Source organism: Rhinopithecus roxellana, chromosome 12 (assembly GCF_007565055.1).
Source record: "Rhinopithecus roxellana isolate Shanxi Qingling chromosome 12, ASM756505v1, whole genome shotgun sequence".
Lineage (NCBI taxonomy): Eukaryota > Metazoa > Chordata > Mammalia > Primates > Cercopithecidae > Rhinopithecus > Rhinopithecus roxellana.
Genome location: NC_044560.1, coordinates 24,369,311 through 24,387,172, shown reverse-complemented (window position 1 = coordinate 24,387,172; position 17,862 = coordinate 24,369,311). Strand labels below are relative to the sequence as shown.

The following is a 17,862-nucleotide window of genomic DNA, read 5'->3' as shown; positions in this document are numbered from 1 at the left end:
TGCTGGGATTACAGGCTTGAGCCACCGTGCCCGGCCTCAAATATTGTACCCATTTTTTAAAAATCGGACTGTCAGTCAGTACAGTGGCTCACACCTAAAATCCCCGCACACTTTGGGAGGCTGAGGTGCGAGGATCACTAGAACCCAGGAGTTCTTTCTTTTTTTTTTTTTTTTTTTTTTTGAGACAGAGTCTCGCTCTGTCGCCCAGGCTGGAGTGCGGTGGCGCGATCTCAGCTCACTGCAAACCCCACCTCCCGGGTTCACACCATTCTCCTGCCTCAGCCTCCCGAGTAGCTGGGACTACAGGTGCCCGCCACCATGCCCAGCTAATTTTTTGTATTTTTAATAGAGACGAGATTTCACCATGTTAGCCAGGATGGTCTCGATCTCCTGACCTCATGATCCGCCCGCCTCGGCCTCCCAACGTGCTGGGATTACAGGCTTGAGCCACCATGCCCGGCCCCAAAATTGTTTTTAATTAGCTGGTCATAGTAGTGTATGCCTGTGGTCCCAGCTACTTGGAAGGCCTACATTGGGAGGGTCCCTTGAGCCCAGCAGGTTGAGGCTACAGTGAGCCCCGTGACTGCACCACTACACTCCAGCCTGGGAGACAGAGGGAGACCCTGTCTCAAAAAAAAAAGTGGGGAGAGAGAAACAAGAAGAAATTTTTGAAAAGTCGTCTTCTTGTTTCTGAGCCGTGGAGTTCTTTACCGATTCTGCCTACAAGTCCTTTATCAGATACATCTTTGCAAATGTTTTCTGTCCACGTATGGCTTTTCTTTTCATTTGCTTAATGCTATCTTTGGAACAGCAAACATTTTTAATTTTGATGAGTCCAATTTGTCCATTTTTTCTTTTATGGATCATAGTTGTGGTACCGTATTTAAGAATTCTTTGCCTAACTCAAGTTTCACAAAGATTTTCTCATATCGCTCTAGAAGTCTTATAGTTCTAGCTCTTACATTTAAGCCTGTGATCCGGTTTGAGTTATTTTTATGGAAAAGATAAAGTTCTAAATTCATCTTTTCTTCATGGGGATGTTCAGTCATCCCAGCACCCACCATTTGTTGAGAACACTGCCCTTTCGCCATCAAGTTGCCTTGGCACCTTGGTTGGAAATCAGTCAGCCCTAAGAGTCAGGGTTTATGCCTGGACTCCCAGTCTGCGCCACTGATCTGTCTATCCTGATTTATCCTCAGTCTATGCCAGAACCACACTCTCTGGATTCTTGTTGCTTTTAGCACGTTTTCCAGTTGGAGAGTCCTCCAGTTTTGTTTCTCCTTTTCAAAATGATCTTGACTCTGCTGGGACTTTTACATTTCCGTATGAAATTTTAAGATCAGCTTGCCAACTTCTGCAACAACAATAAAAGAAGGCTGCTGGAATGTTGAGGGGTGCGTTGAACCCCTTTGGAGAGAACGGCCAGATGAAATCTTACCAACACTGAGGCCTCCAGCTCATGAACGCAGAAGCATCTCTCCATTTAGTTCGAGTTCCTACTTTATCACCAGTGTCTTGTTACTTTCAGCACACATCTTGCACTTCTTTGTGAAATCTATTAATACGTAATAATATTTTATTTATTAGATATTGAATTATAAGTATTTTGTTAATTATTTCTAAACACTGATAAATTTGTTGTATTCTTTTTATGCCATCATGAGTAGAATTTTCTTAACTTCATTTCAGAGGTTGCTAGACTACAACTGATTTTTACATATTGACCTCATTTCCTTTGACTTGCTTTACTCATTTATTAGTTGTACTAGTACGCCACCTCGCCCGGCTAGTTTTTTTTTTTTTTTTTTTTTTTTTTTTGTATTTTTTAGTAGAGACGGCATTTCACCGGGTTAGCCAGGATGGTCTCGATCTCCTGACCTCGTGATCCGCCCGTCTCGGCCTCCCAAAGTGCTGGGATTACAGGCTTGAGCCACTGCACCTGGCCAGAATTTTATATCTTTAGGCCAGGCTCACACCTGTAATCCCAACACTTTGGGAGGCCAAGACAGGTGGATCACCCGAAGTCAGGGGTTCAAGACCAGCCTGGCCAACATGGCAAAACCCCATCACTACTAAAAAATACAAAAACTAGTTGGGCATGGTGGTGGGTTCCTATAGTTCCAGCTACTTGAGAGGCTGAGGCGGGAGAATTGCTTGAACCCAGGAGGCAGAGGTTGCAGTGAGCCAAGATCACACCACTGCACTCCAGAACAAGACTCCATCTCAAAAAATATATATGTATATAAAATAAATAGAATTTTATATAATATTTATATGTAATTTTATTTATATATAATTTTATTTGTATATATAAAATATATATGTAAATAAATATATATAAATTTTATATATATTTTGTATATATACACAAAAATATGTATATATTTAGCTCTTACATTTAGGACTCTGTATTCAGTGTTACTATTTTTGTATGGTGTAAGGAAGGAGTCCAACTGCTGTATATTCTTTTGAATGTGGATATCTATTTGTCCCAAGATCATTTGTTAAAAAGAGTATTCTTTCCCCAATTATCTTTTTGTTTGTTTTTGTTTTTTTTTTTTATAGAGACAGAATCTCACTATGTTGCCCAGGCTGATCTCGAACTCCCAGGCTCAAGTGATCCTCCCACCTTAGCCTCCCAAAATGTTGGGATCACAGGTGTAAGCCACAAAGCCTGGCTTTTTTTCTTCCTTTCTTTCTTTTTTTTTTTTTTTAATAGAGCAATGAATTATCTTGTCCTTCAGTTTGCTAAAGTTTTGTTGGGAATTTCTGCATCCCTCTTCATGAAGATGATATTGGCATGAAATTTTCTTTTCTTGTAATGTCTTTGTCTAGTTTTGCTATCAAGGTAATGCTGTCCTCATAGAATGAGTGAATTAGGAAAAATTCTCTCTTCAAGTTTCTGGAAGAATTTGTGTGCACTTGAGAAGAATGTGAATTTTGTTGCATACAATATTTTATAAATCAGGTCAGTTTTGTTGATATTATTGTTTAAGTATACTATATCCTTGCTGATTTTCTGTCTGCTTGTTTTATCAGTTATTGAGAGTAGCATATTGAAATATCTGACTATGATAGATTTGCCTTGCCAGGTGCAGTGGCTCATACCTGTCATCCCAGCATTTTGGGAGGCTGAGGCAAGCAGATCACTTGAAGCCAGGAGTTTGAGACCAGCCTAGGCAACATGGTGAAACCCCATCTCTACTAAAATCTCTACTAAAAATACAAAAAGTAGGCATGGTGGTTCACACCTGTAATCCCAGCTACTTGGGAGGCTGAGGCAGGAGAATTGCTTGAACCTGGGAGGCGGGGGTTGCAGTGAGCTGAGATCACACCAGTGCACTACAGCCTGGGTGACAGAGCAAGACTCTGTCTCAAAACAAACAAACAAAAGATTTGCCTATTTCTGCTTTTATTTCTCTTAATTTTTGGTTCATGTGTTTTGGGGCTCTGTTATTGGGGACATATACGTGTGGGATTTTTATGTGGTTTAATCAGTTGATCCCTTATCACTGTGAAATTACTTTCTTGATCTCTAGTTAACTGTCTTTACTCTTACATCTACTTTCTGTGATGTTAATATGGTCACTTTTTATTTCTTTTGACTAGCATTAGCATGATGTAGCTGTATCCATCCTTTTACTTTTAGCCTGTTTATGTTTTTAAGTGTTCTTTTTGTAGGCAGCATATAGTCGTGTTGCTTTTTTATCCAATCTAACAATCTCTGCCTTTTAACTCAACTGTTCATACCATTCACATTTAATATGGTTGTTGACACAGTAAGATTAAATTTACCATTTTACTATTTTTTAATTTGCTCCAGCTGTTTATTTCCTCTCTATATCTATTTTTATCTTTTTTGAATCGGGCATTTTTTATGATTCCATTTTATCTTCTCCGATTTTTTTTTTTTTTTTCCGAGACAAGGTCTCACTGTGTCACCCAGGCAGAAGTGCCGTGGTGAAATCATAGCTCACTGCAGCCTCGACCTCCTGGGCTCAAGTGATCCTCCTGCCTCAGCCTCCTGAGTAGCTGGGACTGCAGGTGCACACCACCCATGCCTGGCTAATTAAAAAAAAAAATTTTTTTTCTTGTAGAGTGAGGTATCACTCTGTTGCCCAAGCTGCTCTTAAACTCCTGGTCTCAAGCAATCCACCCACCTGGGCCTCCTGAAGTGCTGGGATTACAGGTGTGAGCCACCGCGACTGGCCCTCTGTTAAGTGATTAATTATAACTCTTTGCTTCATTATTTGAGGGATTACTTTAGGGTTTACAATTCATGAAGTGAAAGTGGACCATCATGAAGGGATTGGAGGAGGAGGAAGAGGAAGGCTTGGTCTTGCTGTGTCAGGGGTAGCAGAGGTACATCTTGACTTACCAGTTACTTTCTTTCTTTCTTATTTTATTATTTTCTCCTGGCAAACTGTGACACAGTTATTTTCAAGAGCTATGATACTACTTGACGTGGAAGAACTGTACCATTGTATACGTTTTTTGCCACTCCCAATTTTTATGCAATTGTTTTCCTACATTTTATGTTCATATATGTAATAAAATTAATAATACATTGTTATTTTTATTTAAATGGCCACTTCGGTTTTAATGTGCGCTCAATAAACAGTAAGCAGCCTCTTCTGTGGACCCACATTGCTGTGGCTTCTGGTTCTTCTTGCTTCTTCCTGTGGGTCCGTATTTCCATCTGCTCTCATTTTCCTCTGTCTGAAGGACTTACTCTTTCACATTTCTTTTAGTACAGGTTTGCTAGTAATGAATTCTTTCCACTTTTGTATGTCTGAAAACATCTTGATTTTAGTTTCTTTCTTTTTTTTTTTTTTTTTTTTTTTGAGTGTTGCTCTGTCACCCAGGCTGGAGTGCAATGGCACCATCTCAGCTCACTACAACCTCTGCCTCCCAGGTTCAAGCCGTTCTCCTGCCTCAGCCTCCCGAATAGCTGGGATGACAGGCGCCGCCACCACACCCGGCTGATTTGTTTTGTGTTTTAAGTAGAGACAGGATTTCGCCACGCAGGCCAGGCCGGTCCCAAACTCCTGACCTCAGTTGTTTCATTAAATTTGGAAAATTTTCAACCATTATTTCTGCCAGTAGTTTTTCTGGCACAGCCTCTCCCATGTGTTACCCATGATGAGGCTACTTGAGGTTGTCCCGCTGTTCGCTGGTTCCCTTTCTTTCCTCCTTCTTGTTTTTTCTTTCTTACTCTTTTTTCCTCGATGGTTCACTTGGGATGGCTGCTACAGCTGTACAGTCGAACAACACAGGTGTGAACTGCGGGATCCGCTCATACACAGGTTTTCCTCTGCCTCGGCCACCCCCGAAACAGCAAGACCAACCCCTCTTCTTCCTCCTCCTCCTCAGTCTATTCAGTGTGAAGACAAGGATGATCTTTATGATAATCCACTTCCACTTAATAAATAGTAAATATGTTTTTTGTTTTTTGGGGTTTTTGAGATGTCTCACTCTGTCGCCCAGGCTGGAGTGCAGTGGCATGATCTCGGCTCATTGCAACCTCCACCTCCTGGGTTCAAGCGATTCTCCTGCCTCAGCCTCCCGAGTAGCTGGGATTACAGGCACGTGCCACCACGCCCGGCTAATATTTGTATATTTAGTAGAGATGGAGTTTCACCATATTGGCCAGGCCGGTCTCAAACTCCTGACCTCGTGATCCGCCTGCCTCAGCCTCCCAGGGTGCTGGAATTACAGGCGTGAGCTACCGCGCCCGGCCTTGTTTTCTTTTACTATGATTTTCTTTCTTCTAGCTTACTTTATTGTAAGAATACAGTACAAAATAGGTGTTAATCAACAGTTTCTGTTACCAGCAAGGCTTTTGGTCAACAGTATGCTATTAGAGTTAAGTCATGGGGGAGTCAGAATCGACGTGGATTTTCAGCCGCATGGAGGGTCAGCGGCCAGCATCCCCATGTTGGCCCAGGGTCAACCGCATTTCCAGGTTCATAAATCTTTTCTTCTGCAATGTTTAACCTGTTGTGAGCAACGGCATATTTTTTTTATCTCATACATTATAGTTTTCATCACCAGAAGTTTGACATCGTTCTTTTTTTCTTATTGATTGATTGATTGATTGATTGATTGATTGATGGAGACAGAGTCTCGCTCTGTCGCCCAGGCTGGAGTCCAGTGGCGCAATCTCGGCTCACTGCAACCTCCACCTCCCAGGTTCAAATGATCCTCCCGCTTCAGCCTCCCAAGTAGCTGGGATGACAGACACGTGCCACCACACCCAGCTAATTTTTTGTATTTTTAGTAGAGATGGGGTTTCACCATGTTGGCCAGGCTGGTCTCAAACTCCTGACCTCAGGTGATCTGCCCACCTCAGCCTCCCAAAGTGCTGGGATTACAGGTGCGAGCCACCACGCCCGGCTCTTTGTTCTTTTTTATATTTTCTGTGTCTCTATTTAACTTTGGAACATGGAATACAGTTATGATCACCATGCTTGAATGTCCTTTACTGCTGATTCTAACATCCATGTCAGTTTTGGACCGGTTTCAGTCAATGTATTTTTCTCCTTCTTATGGGCCATACTTTCCTGCATTCTTTGCATGCCTCGTCATCTTTGATGGGATGACAGACATTGTAAATTTTACCTTGTTGGATGCTGAATATTTTTGTATTCTTGTCAATATTCTTGAGCTTTGTTCTGGGGCACAGTTCAGTGACTTGGAGACAGTTAAGTCCTCCTGGGTCTTGTGTTTATGATTTGTTGGGCAGGTCTGCTGGAGACCTGTCTGCCTCACACCAATGGTTCCCCATGACTGTAGCAAGAACCTTCTGAGAGCTTGTCCCAGCTTCCTGTGACTTCTGAGTTTTTCCAGCCTGGCCGATGAGAACGGGCACCATCCCCAGTCCCGTGTGCGGCCCAGGTCCTGGTCCCTCCTAATTCTTCAGGCGGTTCTTCCCCAGCCTTGTGGAGTTTCGTCCCAGGTGTGCTGACTGGTGCTCCGCTGAGTACTCCAGGGCCTCCTGCAGGCTGCGGGGTCCTCCCTCTACTCAGGGTCCTCTCTGTCCTCTTCGCTGCTCTGCCTTTTGAACTTTAAAACTCTGACTGTGTGCCTTGTTCCCCAGACTCTCTGCTCATTTTTCTCAGCTGAGGAGTTTGTTGGGCTCTGCCTCAGTTTCCTCTGTCTGCAGCTCATCCTGCACGTTCTCTTAAGGCAGCGGCCACATCGTTTGTTTCCTTCTTTGAAGAATCTGTCCTGAGTTGCCTGGTGTCCGGGATCCTGGTGATCATTTTCATCGCACTTTGTCGGCGTTCTTGGTGGTTTGAACCGGGGTGTCCGTCGATCCCAGTCACTCCGTCCCCATACAGAAGTCCAGCAGGCTACGCGGGTGTTTTTACATTTCACATCTTTGCTTTCTCAGTCACGTCTCCTGCGCCAGATCTTAGGCTGGGTTCCTGTTGACCTTTTCTTCTCCATGGGACCTTGACCTCAGAGTCCACGTGACCAGGCCCTGGACCTGTGCCTAGTGCTAGGGGTGCAGGGTGTGATCCTGCATCTGTGATGATCAGGGACAGCCCTAGGCTCTGAGGCGACCCTCCACTGCCACCCCAAGTGGGAGCCCGCCTGGGCCCTGCTTTGTCCGAATGGCCCGTGTTCGCTGAAGTCCAGTCACTTCCCACCTGGGAACCCAAAGCTTGGCGTCCACTCTGGGGCCCTGAACTGGTCTCCTTCCTCTTCTTTTCTTTCTTTCTTTCTTTCTCTTTCTTTTCTTTTTCTTTTTTTTTGAGACGAAGTCTCACTCTGTCGCCCTGGCTGGAGTGCGGTGGCGTGATCCCGGCTCACTGCAGCCTCCGCCTCCTGGGTTCAAGTGATTCTCCTGCCTCAGCCTCCCAAGGAGCTGGGATGATTACAGATGTCTGCCACCACCCTTGACTAATTTTTGTATTTTTAGTAGAGACAGGTTTCACCATGTTGGCCAGGCTGGTCTCAAACTCCTGACCTCAGGTGATCCTCCCAACGTGCTGGAATTACAGGTGTGAGCCACCGCACCTGGCCTCCTTCCTCTTGCTCTTTGCTCCACTCGGCACAGCCATCTTGCCTCCACCCACAGTGCCCAAGCCACTCCTCCCTGCTATCCAGCTCCCACGTGGGGTCTTCTGAGTGGCTGAACACCCAACGCCGCCACCTCCGCCTGCCCAGCAGGGCCCAGAGCATCTGTACTCAGCAACTCAGAGGGACCGTGGCGTCCACTCCTTGGGCATAGTCCTCTGGGGGCCACCTGCAGCCTAAGGTTCCCAGGAGCATTGGGGTGCAGGATGGAGCAGCTGACTCAGCAAACACTTGGTGGGCACCGGCTGTGTGCCAGGCCCTGTGCTGGGTACCTTGGTGGAGGGACCATCCCTCCCGGGTCAGGGTGGGAGATGGGCATGGAGGGCCTGCTATCCGCCAGGGGGATGAGGACCACGTTGGAAGCCCCGGGAGCTTGTGAGTGCCAGTGCCACCCCACGCCCCTGACCAGCCCAGGGTCTGGGTGTACCTGAGGTGAACCCCTGAGGCTGGTTGGCAAGGAGACGCCTTCTGATAGTGTGCCACCCCCAGGCTCGGGCAGAGCTCGAGCCAGGGATCCCCGAGGCCCAGAGCTGGAGATTCAGGATCCAGGACCTGAGGCAAGGGGCACAGGGGTGTTGGGGTGAGTGTGGCCAGCACCAGAGATCCCAGGGCCGGGAAACTTCTGCAGGGCATGGGAGAGGAGTAGAGAGGCCACGGAGGGCAAGCCGGGGTACTCAGCCCCCCGGGGTCACGGCTGCCAGCAAATGTGGCCCCGCTGAGTTATAAACACAGTGTCCCAGAGGCCTGCCCTGGGCCCCTGCCCACAGGCAGAGTCTTGGTGAGCCCTGTGCCCGCGCACCCTGCTCCTGGGTGCCTGTGAGTGTTCACTGCTTGCTTCTGTCTCCTGGAAGGCGAGAGTGGCCGGGTCCTGCACATCTCAGCGGGCGTCAGATACGTGCAGCTGTCGGCCTATTCTGAGGTCAGCTTTTTCAAAGTGGACAGAGACAACCAAGAGACACTCATGCAGACCCCATTGTGAGTACGCGTGACACCCGTGAGCGAGCTCTGAGTTTGGTTTGAGTTCATTTAGATCACATTAATTCCTTGTCCTTTTTTCCCTGGAGACCTGGGCTAAGTCCTGGTTATGACAAATGAAATATTCGATATCTGTTCTAAGGAAACAGCTCCCTTGAATTTCAGTATCTGACCCTTTGCTGTGGTCCCTCTTGCCTTCTGAGACCACAAGCCCCTGGTCAGAGCCCCCAGTCTCCCCCAGCAATCGGCCCCGAAGCCTCTGGGCCTGGGTCCATATCTGGAGGGGAGTCGTCAGGACTCTGGCCCTCGGGTGCTCCTGGGAGGAGGGTCGGCTGCAGAGATGCTCAGGCCTCTCTTGATGCAGCCAGCAGGGGAACAGCCCTTACCAGCCAGGCCTAGTTGGGCGCCACTCCCATGCACACATCACCAGGCCTCCCAGGAACACGCTGGACCAGGCCAGAGTGTGCACGAACCCACATGCAAACAGAGGCCTGAGCTGCAGGACTCCAGGAAGAGGCCTCACTCTAAGCCCCTCCACATGACAATCCATGCATTTTCCCATTCACAGGCAGAACTTAGCAGTGCCCCAGGCGACCAGACCTGAGTGGTACCGCCGCAGCTCTGACACTCCCTTTTCCCACCAGCCCTTCTCCAGAGTTAAGGACAGTCTGACATTTGCGGTAAACTTGGACCCACTGTGAAAGTCAGAATGCACCCAAGAGGTGATGCTGCTGGGGTTGTCATAAAGAATAATGGGGGTGGCAGGCAGCTCTTCCTTCAAGCTGAGACCTGCTATCTGGCTAGGCCTTTTTTCTCTCTGGGCCTCTGTTGATCCCATCCCAGCAGGAGACCTCCCAGAGAGGCTGAGTAGCACTCCCTAGACTCAGTGTAGGCAAGTCCCAGGGTCCAGGGCATGGACCACGCTGTCTGCCTGCACTCTAGCTTGGTGTGGGGTGAGCAGAGCCAAGCTGCCCCCATTCCTTTGCAGTGGGTTCGAATGCATCCCTTATCCTGTGTCCAGCCCCGCAGCTGGGGTGCCGGGGCCCAGAGCTGCCAAGAGAGGTGCAGAAGCCGACGTGCCCCTGCCCAGGAGAGACTTGGAGCTGGATTTGGGTGCCCTCCGTGGCCAGGAGGACACCCCCGGTGGCCTGCTTGGTAAGTGAAGCTCACAAGCCAGTTGGGGGTGGGTGGGCCCAGGCCCAGCAGTCAAGGGAATGTGCCGTCATGGGGACCCAGAACCAGGCCAGAGCAGAAGCAAGCCGCACCCAGGGTCAGTCATCACGTAGGTGAAAGGAGGCAGGGCCAGGCAGCCCATATCCCCAGACAAGCAGTCCCGGGTGGCTGCGGAGGCTCAAGCTGATTGTTCGTCTCCCCTGAGCCTGGCAGGGGCTCAGCCTTGTAGGGTCCTCAGGGCAGAGTTTCTGGGTCTACCTGGCTGAGGGCAGCAGACTCACCCAGGCCTCGAGGCCAGTGGCCAGCCTGGACATGGCCCCAGCCACTCCTGCCACCTGGTAGCCCCCACAGCGGCCGCTGGCCGTGGCTCTGAGGGGCCGAGGCGCCGACTGCTCTCTCAAGGTCTGGGTTTCCTGCTGCTCCACTTCTGCCTGGGTGGCCTCACATTTCCTCGTGGAGATGAGGCCTAGGTGCTCCGACAGAGCCCCCCGGCCCCCAACTCTGCACCCCAGGCTGGGGCCAGTGAGAACTGCACTTCCATAGAATGTGTGGCCTAGACTTCACACGGATCATTGCAGAGTTACTCATGGAGTTGAGTCAAAGCTTAATCCCTCCCATGCAGCACAGTGTGCCTGTCACCCTCCTGTGCAGAGTGATGTGCCCATCAAACCCTCCCATGCAGCACGGTGTGCGCATCAAACCCTCCCATGCAGTGTGGTGTGCGCATCAAACCCTCCCGTGCAGCATGGTGTGTGCATCAAACCCTCCCATGCAGTGTGGTGTGCGCATCAAACCCTCCCGTGCAGCGCAGCATGCACGTCAAACCCTCCCGTGCAGCACGGCGTGCGACTCAAACCCTCCCGTGCAGGGCGGCGTGTGCCTCAAACCCTCCCGTGCAGCACGGTGTGCGCCTCAAACCCTCCCGTGCAGCACGGTGTACGCCTCAAACCCTCCCGTGCAGCGCGGTGTGCGCGTCAAACCCTCCCGTGCAGCGGGCGGTGTGCGCATCAAACCATCCCGTGCAGCGCACGGTGCACATCAAACCCTCCCATACAGCGCGGTGTGTGCATCAAACCCTCCTGTGCAGCACAGCGTGCACGTCAAACCCTCCCGTGCAGCGTGATGTGCCCATCAAACCCTCCCGTGCAGTGTGGTGTGTGCGTCAAACCCTCCCGTGCAGCGCAGCGTGCACGTCAAACCCTCCCCTGCAGCGTGATGTGCCCATCAAACCATCCCGTGCAGCGTGGCGTGTGCCTCAAACCCTCCCATGCAGCGCGGCGTGTGCCTCAAACCCTCCCGTGCAGCGCGGTGTGCGCATCAAACCGTCTTGTGCAGTGCAATGTGCGTGTCCCATGCAGCACGATATGCATGTCAAACCCTCCCGTGCAGCGCAGTGTGTGCATCAAACCCTCCCATGCAGCATGGTGTGCGCATCAAACCCTCCCGTACAGTGCGGTGTGCGCGTCAAACCCTCCCGTGCAGCGAGCGGTGTGCACGTCAAACCCTCCCGTGCAGCGAGCGGTGTGCACGTCAAACCCTCCCAGTGCAGCGCGGTGTGCACGTCAAACCCTCCCGTGCAGCGCGGTGTGCGTGTCAAACCCTCCCGTGCAGCGGGCAGTGTGCGCATCAAACCATCCCGTGCAGCGCACTGTGCACGTCAAACCCTCCCGTACAGCGAGGTGTGTGCGTCAAGCCCTCCTGTGCAGTGAGCAGTGTGCGCGTCAAACCCTCCCTTGCAGTGAACCATGTGCACGTCAAACCCTCCCATGCAGTACAACGTGCATGTCCCATGCAGCACAGTGTGCGCGTCAAGCCTTCCTGTGCAGCACAGTGTGCGTGTCCCATGCAGCGAGCAGTGTGCACATGAAACCCTCCCATGCAGCGAGCGGTGTGCACATCAAACCCTCCTGTGCAGCACAGTGTGCATCTCAGTGCCAGAGTAAGGGAACAGTCTTGACAGCGTTGGGAGGCCCTGGGGTGCTGCCAGCCACCGGGTCCTTCTTGCCACAGCCCTGCACCCCAAGGCTTGGTAAATGGGGGTCGGGCGTGGGGGTCCCCACTGTACAAATGCCTGGCACTTTGAGTTTGAGGGCCTTTGAAGAGGGCCCAGCTGACAGCTGAGGTTCCCGGCCCCACAGCTGGGATCTGAGCCTGGGGTGCTGCTTGGGGAGGACACAGGCCGCAGGTTCCTGGGTTGAGGAGCACAGGGCAGATCTGAGAGGCTGTGGTGAGCCCAGATCCACAACTTAGCAGGGGTGGGCTGTGCGCCACCACCTTCCGCATGCAGGTAAATGTCCCAGGTTTGATGAGATGTCCCGAATCATCCCCAAATGCGACTCATATGCCAGCCCTTGTCACCTGCCTTGGCCGATGCGAGCTCAGTCCCTGCCATGTCTCTGCCCGGCTCTGCCCACCACACGCAGCCCCAAGTCCCCTGGGGGCTGTCTCCAGGATTTGCACAGATGGCACCACCACTGCCTCCCCAAATTCCGAGGCCTCTCCACTCTAGACCTGAGCCCCACCTGCCGCCCCTGAATCCTCACAGTCCCCTGACCCGGCTGTCCCACTCAGGGGAGCCCCAACTCCGACCCTCCAGGCCCCTGGGGCGGGCAGGCAGGGCCAGCCCCTCCCAAGCCGGAGTCTGGTGAGCCTTGGTCTGGACTGCCCTTTCCTGTCCCTTAAGCCAGCCTAGCAGGCCCTAAAGCCTCGCTCACATCTTCTTGTCCAGGTGTGCCTGTCCTAAGGGTGCCCCAGACCTCAGCGCGGCCAGCCACACCGCCTCGTGAGCTCCTGCAGGGAGACAGAGCTGAGGGGTGTGGTTGGCAGGCTGCGCCTGCACCCTCCCTCCCGGGCACTGTGTGGCTTGTGACCCTCCTGGTCACTGTCTGCAGCAGCCCCTCTCAGCAGCCAGCATTCCTGGCCGGTCACTTGGCCCCAAGTTCTCCCTGAAGATCCGTGACTCACACAGCTGAAGTGGGAGGAAGCAGCAGCGAAATGGCCCTCGCCATCCTGGGAAGAGCCTCTGCCACCAGGGCCACCTTCCACGCCTGTGCCCCTGCTCCCGGAAACCTCGCCCAGCGGGTGGCCAGAGCCCCAGAGCCTCAGAGCCTCGGGGGTCTGCTTGTAGGGAGCTCATTCTTCTAGGATCAGATGAGGCTCCATCAAACAACGGCTGTGAGCGGAGCAGCAAGCCCGGCGTCCTTCTTCATGTAAAAGAGCATGCGGGCATCCCAGGTGGGACAGCAGGGCCCGGCGCCTCCACAGGAGGCCAAGGCGGCCAAGCCTCGGGCCAGCAGGGCCACGGGGGGTCCAGCCCGCGCCCCCTCGTCTGCCTTCACCTCAGTTTATAGAAGCAGTTTTATGCTGCATAGGTGGAATAGTTCTCATATTTCTGCATAAAAATACTTACTGGGCGCCACGCCTTCTACTTGGAGAGATTTTCGGAGCCAAGGTCTCGATTGAAACCAGCCTTGTGCCTGCATCGCACCCTACCCCGTGCGGGCCCCTGCACCAGCCCCACTGCCTGGGTCTGGGGGCCTCCCCCAACTCTCAGCCCAGCCCAGGCTATTTCTGGCTTGACGATGATGTGAGTGTCCAGCCATAAATTATCCAGCACAAAAGAAATGTCCCTTGGGAAACCTAGAGGTACATGCTTTCGTTTTTGTAAGACCTGCTGGGGCTTGAACCCCAGACATTTGGATTTGGTGCCAAGCTCTGCCTAGGCCTCATGGGTGCATCCAAGACCAACCCTGGGAGGCTGGGCTGCTGCTTTCACACTGATGTGAAACTAAACCTCTCTGTGCCTCAGTTTCCTCATCTATAAAGGGAGGGTAACAGCAGTGTCCACCCCAAGGACGGATGACTGAGTACACATGCTGGTCTCCACCCCGACCTGTGCAGGGGCACCCTGGAGGGGAGGAGCCTGGCCTGGGGTCTGGTGCAGTCAAGTCCATGCTGAGAAGAGGAGGGGGAGGCCAGAGTCAGGGAGGCGAACTCCAGTAGGCTCCTACTTCTTTTCCATCACCCAGGCTGGAGTGCAATGGTGTGATCTCAGCTCACTGCAGCCTCCACCTCCCAGGTTCAGGCGATCCTCCCAGCTCAGCCTCCAGAGTAGCTGGGACCACAGGCACAAGCCGCCATGCCTGGCTAATATTTTGTATTTTTTTGTAGAGACAGGGCCTCGCCATGTTGCCCAGGCTGGTCTCAAACTCCTGAGTCCAAGCAATCCTCACGCCTCATTCTCCCAAAGTGCTGGGATTACAGGCTGCTTTTACTTTCCTTTCCTTTTTTTTTTTTTTTTTTTTTTTGAGGTGGAGTCTCGCTCTGTCGCCCGGACTGGAGTGCAGTGGCCAGATCTCAGCTCACTGCAAGCTCTGCCTCCCGGGTTTACGCCATTCTCCTGCCTCAGCCTCCCGAGTAGCTGGGACTACAGGCGCCCGCCACCTCGCCCAGCTAGTTTTTGTATTTTTAGTAGAGACGGGGTTTCACCGTGTTAGCCAGGATGGTCTCGATCTCCTGACCTCGTGATCCGCCCATCTCGGCCTCCCAAAGTGCTGGGATTACAGGCTTGAGCCACCGCGCCCGGCCTACTTTCCTTTTCTTAAAACTGGATGACTCCCTCACGGGAAGGGGCTGGTGGGCATGTTTCCCCGGGGCAGCGTCGGCAGGTCCTTGCTTTGTCTGTCTCCTGTCTCAACGACTGGGCCAAGGACCCAGCAGGACTAACCCTAGCACCACACCCGACTAATTTTTGTATTTTTAGTAGAGATGGGGTTTTGCCACGTTGGCCAGGATGGTCTCGAACTCCTGACCTCACGTGACCTGCTCGCCTCAGCCCCTCAAAGTGCTGGGATCACAGGCATGAGCCACCATCCCGGCCTCTTTAGTCTTTTATCTTCCCTTCTTTATGTAATCCATAATCCCATTTAGGACTGATTGATTGGGCTTGCTGCTTCCAAACCCCTTCATTCCATGCAGCAGTTGACACAAACTTTTCTTTCCAATTCCCATCTCCCGTTGAAAGTCTGCCCCCAACAAGTGGCCTTCACAGCACCCTAGGACATGGTGGGGCCTGCCTGCCCCAGGACAGCAGGGTGCTGGGCAGAGGGCCCCACTCAGTACCTGGAGCCCAACCAGGCCCCCACCACAGCCCTCAGGCTCTAGGGGATTGGGGACGCTGGCCAGGAGCCCTACAGAGGAAACAGAGTTATTTCGAACTTTCAGTTCCAGCCGGGACAGCATTCATCCCCAAGTAGGAGAAAACTAAATAATGATGGCTTAGACAAGAGTAGTCCTGGCCGGGAGGCCTGGAGGTATCAGCCCCACTGTGTCAGGAACCCAGCTCTGTCTACCTAGGCCCACCAGCATCACCCCGAGGTCTGAGGCAGCTCCTGGAGCCCCCTCCCTCAGTCAGCAACGCCTGCTCAGGCCGGAAAGGGCGGGCCGATTCCAGACAGGCCCAGGCCCAGCTGCACGGAGGCCCTGGAATCAAGGAAGACCTCACAACCAGCCAGTGGGGACCAGGGGCCGGCTTTAGCCACCGTCCTGAAAGAAAACAAAAGGGAGCCGCTCCGAGGCTGTCCCGTGTGTCCAGGGAAAATACACCAGGAATCATTTCCTTGTAAGCATGAATTTCACATTCTCAAAAAAAAACAAACCAAAGTCCGTTGCTCACACTCGTCCCTGGCCCGGTCGCAGCTGCTTGCTTGGCCCCCAGACGGGCGTCCTTCCCTCTGGCCAGACCCTTGCCAAGGGGTGGGCCCCGTTGAAGCCTCTGGCCTGGCCTGCAGTGCGTCCTGGGGCCGCATTCAGCTGTGCTGGTCCCAGCCTCAAGTTTCCGTCTCTGTGCTTACCTGGGAGAGGGCCAGGGACCATGGGACGCGGGATGCCCAGTGAGACCCCTGCCCCGTGGCTGCAGAGACGGCACCTGTGGAAAGTGCCCACCCTGCACCGACCATGACACGCCCTCCAGCCACCAAGCAGGATCTCCCACCCAGACGGCCACTTATGTGCAGGGCAGAGACGTCAGGCCAGAGACCTTCAGGCCAGAAGATAATCCAACATGAGGCCTGAAAGAAAGTTGGGCCAGAAAATCTCCAGGGCACCTGCCTGCCGAAGTCCCTTCCGAGGCCTCTCCTGAGCCAGTGGCTGAGACACGTGCATCCACGGCGGAAGCTCCAGGTCTGGGCGACACCCTCCCCGCAGTCACAGACCACGTACACTAGGGACAGCCACCTGCAACAAAGCCCGGCCACAGCCAGACAGCAGGATGGCTCTCGCCAGGCCCCTTGGGTCGCTCCCCGCCGCTGACCCCCTGCTGCGTGGCACAGGCTTCCCCAAGGCCCTGCCACTTCGGCTTCCTCCTGGCAGGCCATGTGCTTAGGATGAGACATGGCTGCTTTTAGTAAACAACACTAGGGTGACTTCAGTCCAGCCAAGATGACTTCTCACATCAGAGCTCAAGAGGGAGAGGTGAGCTCCCTCCCCAGCCACTGGGGACCCCAGTTCCTGTTACCTGTTCTGCCACTGTCATCTTTCTGCACCACCTCATGGTCCTGGATGGCTGCACAGGCTCTAGCCATTACGCCCCTATTCCAGCTAGCAGAAAGGGGGAAGCATAAGTGGCAAGGAGAAGGGCCCTCCGCTTCTTTGTTTTTAAAATTGCTCTGTGCATTTATTATTAGCTATTATTAATGCAGAACGAGGGGACAAAAAGCTCACAAACACTCTACACAGTTTCACAAGACACATTGCAGGGGAAAAAGTGACTGAGATGGATGCATTCATGGGGGAGGTGGACCTGTCATTCCTGGTGGAGGGGGCCTCATTCCTGGAGGAGGCATGCCTTCTGGCGTCCCTCAAGCAGGGGGAAGCCCAATTGGTGGGCCTGTGGATGGCCTCATGCCACGTTCAGAAGCACCACGTTTTACTGTGGACATCAGATCTGGTGGAACGGCAATCATGACTGTGGGCCAGAGGAGCAAGATGCTGCTGCACATGGACCACAGAATGAGACGCATCCTACAAGATGGCGGAGTCTTCACTGGCGCCCTTAAGGCTTTTGATAAGCATATGAATTTGGCCCCTGTGATTGTGAGAGTTCAGAAAGACGGAACCAACGAATGCGAAGCAACCAGAACGTGAAGAAAAGCGGGGTTAGGACCCTCCCCTCCTGAAGAAGCTTCCTGGAGGCGCCACCCTCACTGCCATTGCTCAGAACTTGGTTACACGGCCCGGCCACACCAGGCCACACAGCCAGGCTAGACCACACAGAGACAAGAAGCGCAACGTGCTGGCAAAGACTCTGTTACCAGAGCAGAAGGGGAGAATGGCTGTCTTGGCCAAATGGCTCGTCACGAACGTACCCTGCTGGGTCCCCACAGGTGCACCAACCGACTTGAAAGTCCTGGAGAGGGCCGGCAGGCAAGGACCTAAGTCTCTAGTCACCCCTGCAGGAGGAGCCCAGGGAGCCTCACTCGCATCTCTGGTAAGGAATTGGGTGGGGTGCCCTGCTGTGACCCTGAAACAGCCTTTAGTCTCACCCTCCATCTCCACAAGACTCTAAGCCTACCGCTTTTGCAGTGAAAGCCCAGTGCTAGGGGTGAGTGTGTGCGGAGCATGGGAGACGGG

At 52.6% G+C, this 17,862-nt stretch overlaps 1 protein-coding gene across 2 annotated transcripts in view; it reads left to right on the top strand.

Annotated features, from left to right (window-relative positions):
• MORN1 (MORN repeat containing 1) overlaps positions 1–17,862 on the top strand; it is a 68,345-nt gene that overhangs the window by 22,051 nt on the left and 28,432 nt on the right. The window contains exons 9-11 of one of the 2 annotated variants that reach the window (XM_030943032.1): positions 8,937–9,060; positions 10,049–10,215; positions 13,361–13,644. In XM_030943032.1, the coding sequence (XP_030798892.1) occupies positions 8,937–9,060; positions 10,049–10,215; positions 13,361–13,377 (308 nt within the window). In that variant the 3' untranslated portion in view covers positions 13,378–13,644. Of the gene's footprint in view, positions 1–8,936; positions 9,061–10,048; positions 10,216–13,360; positions 13,645–17,862 lie in introns of those variants that run through there. The other variant, XM_010352587.2, reaches the window with a different exon arrangement.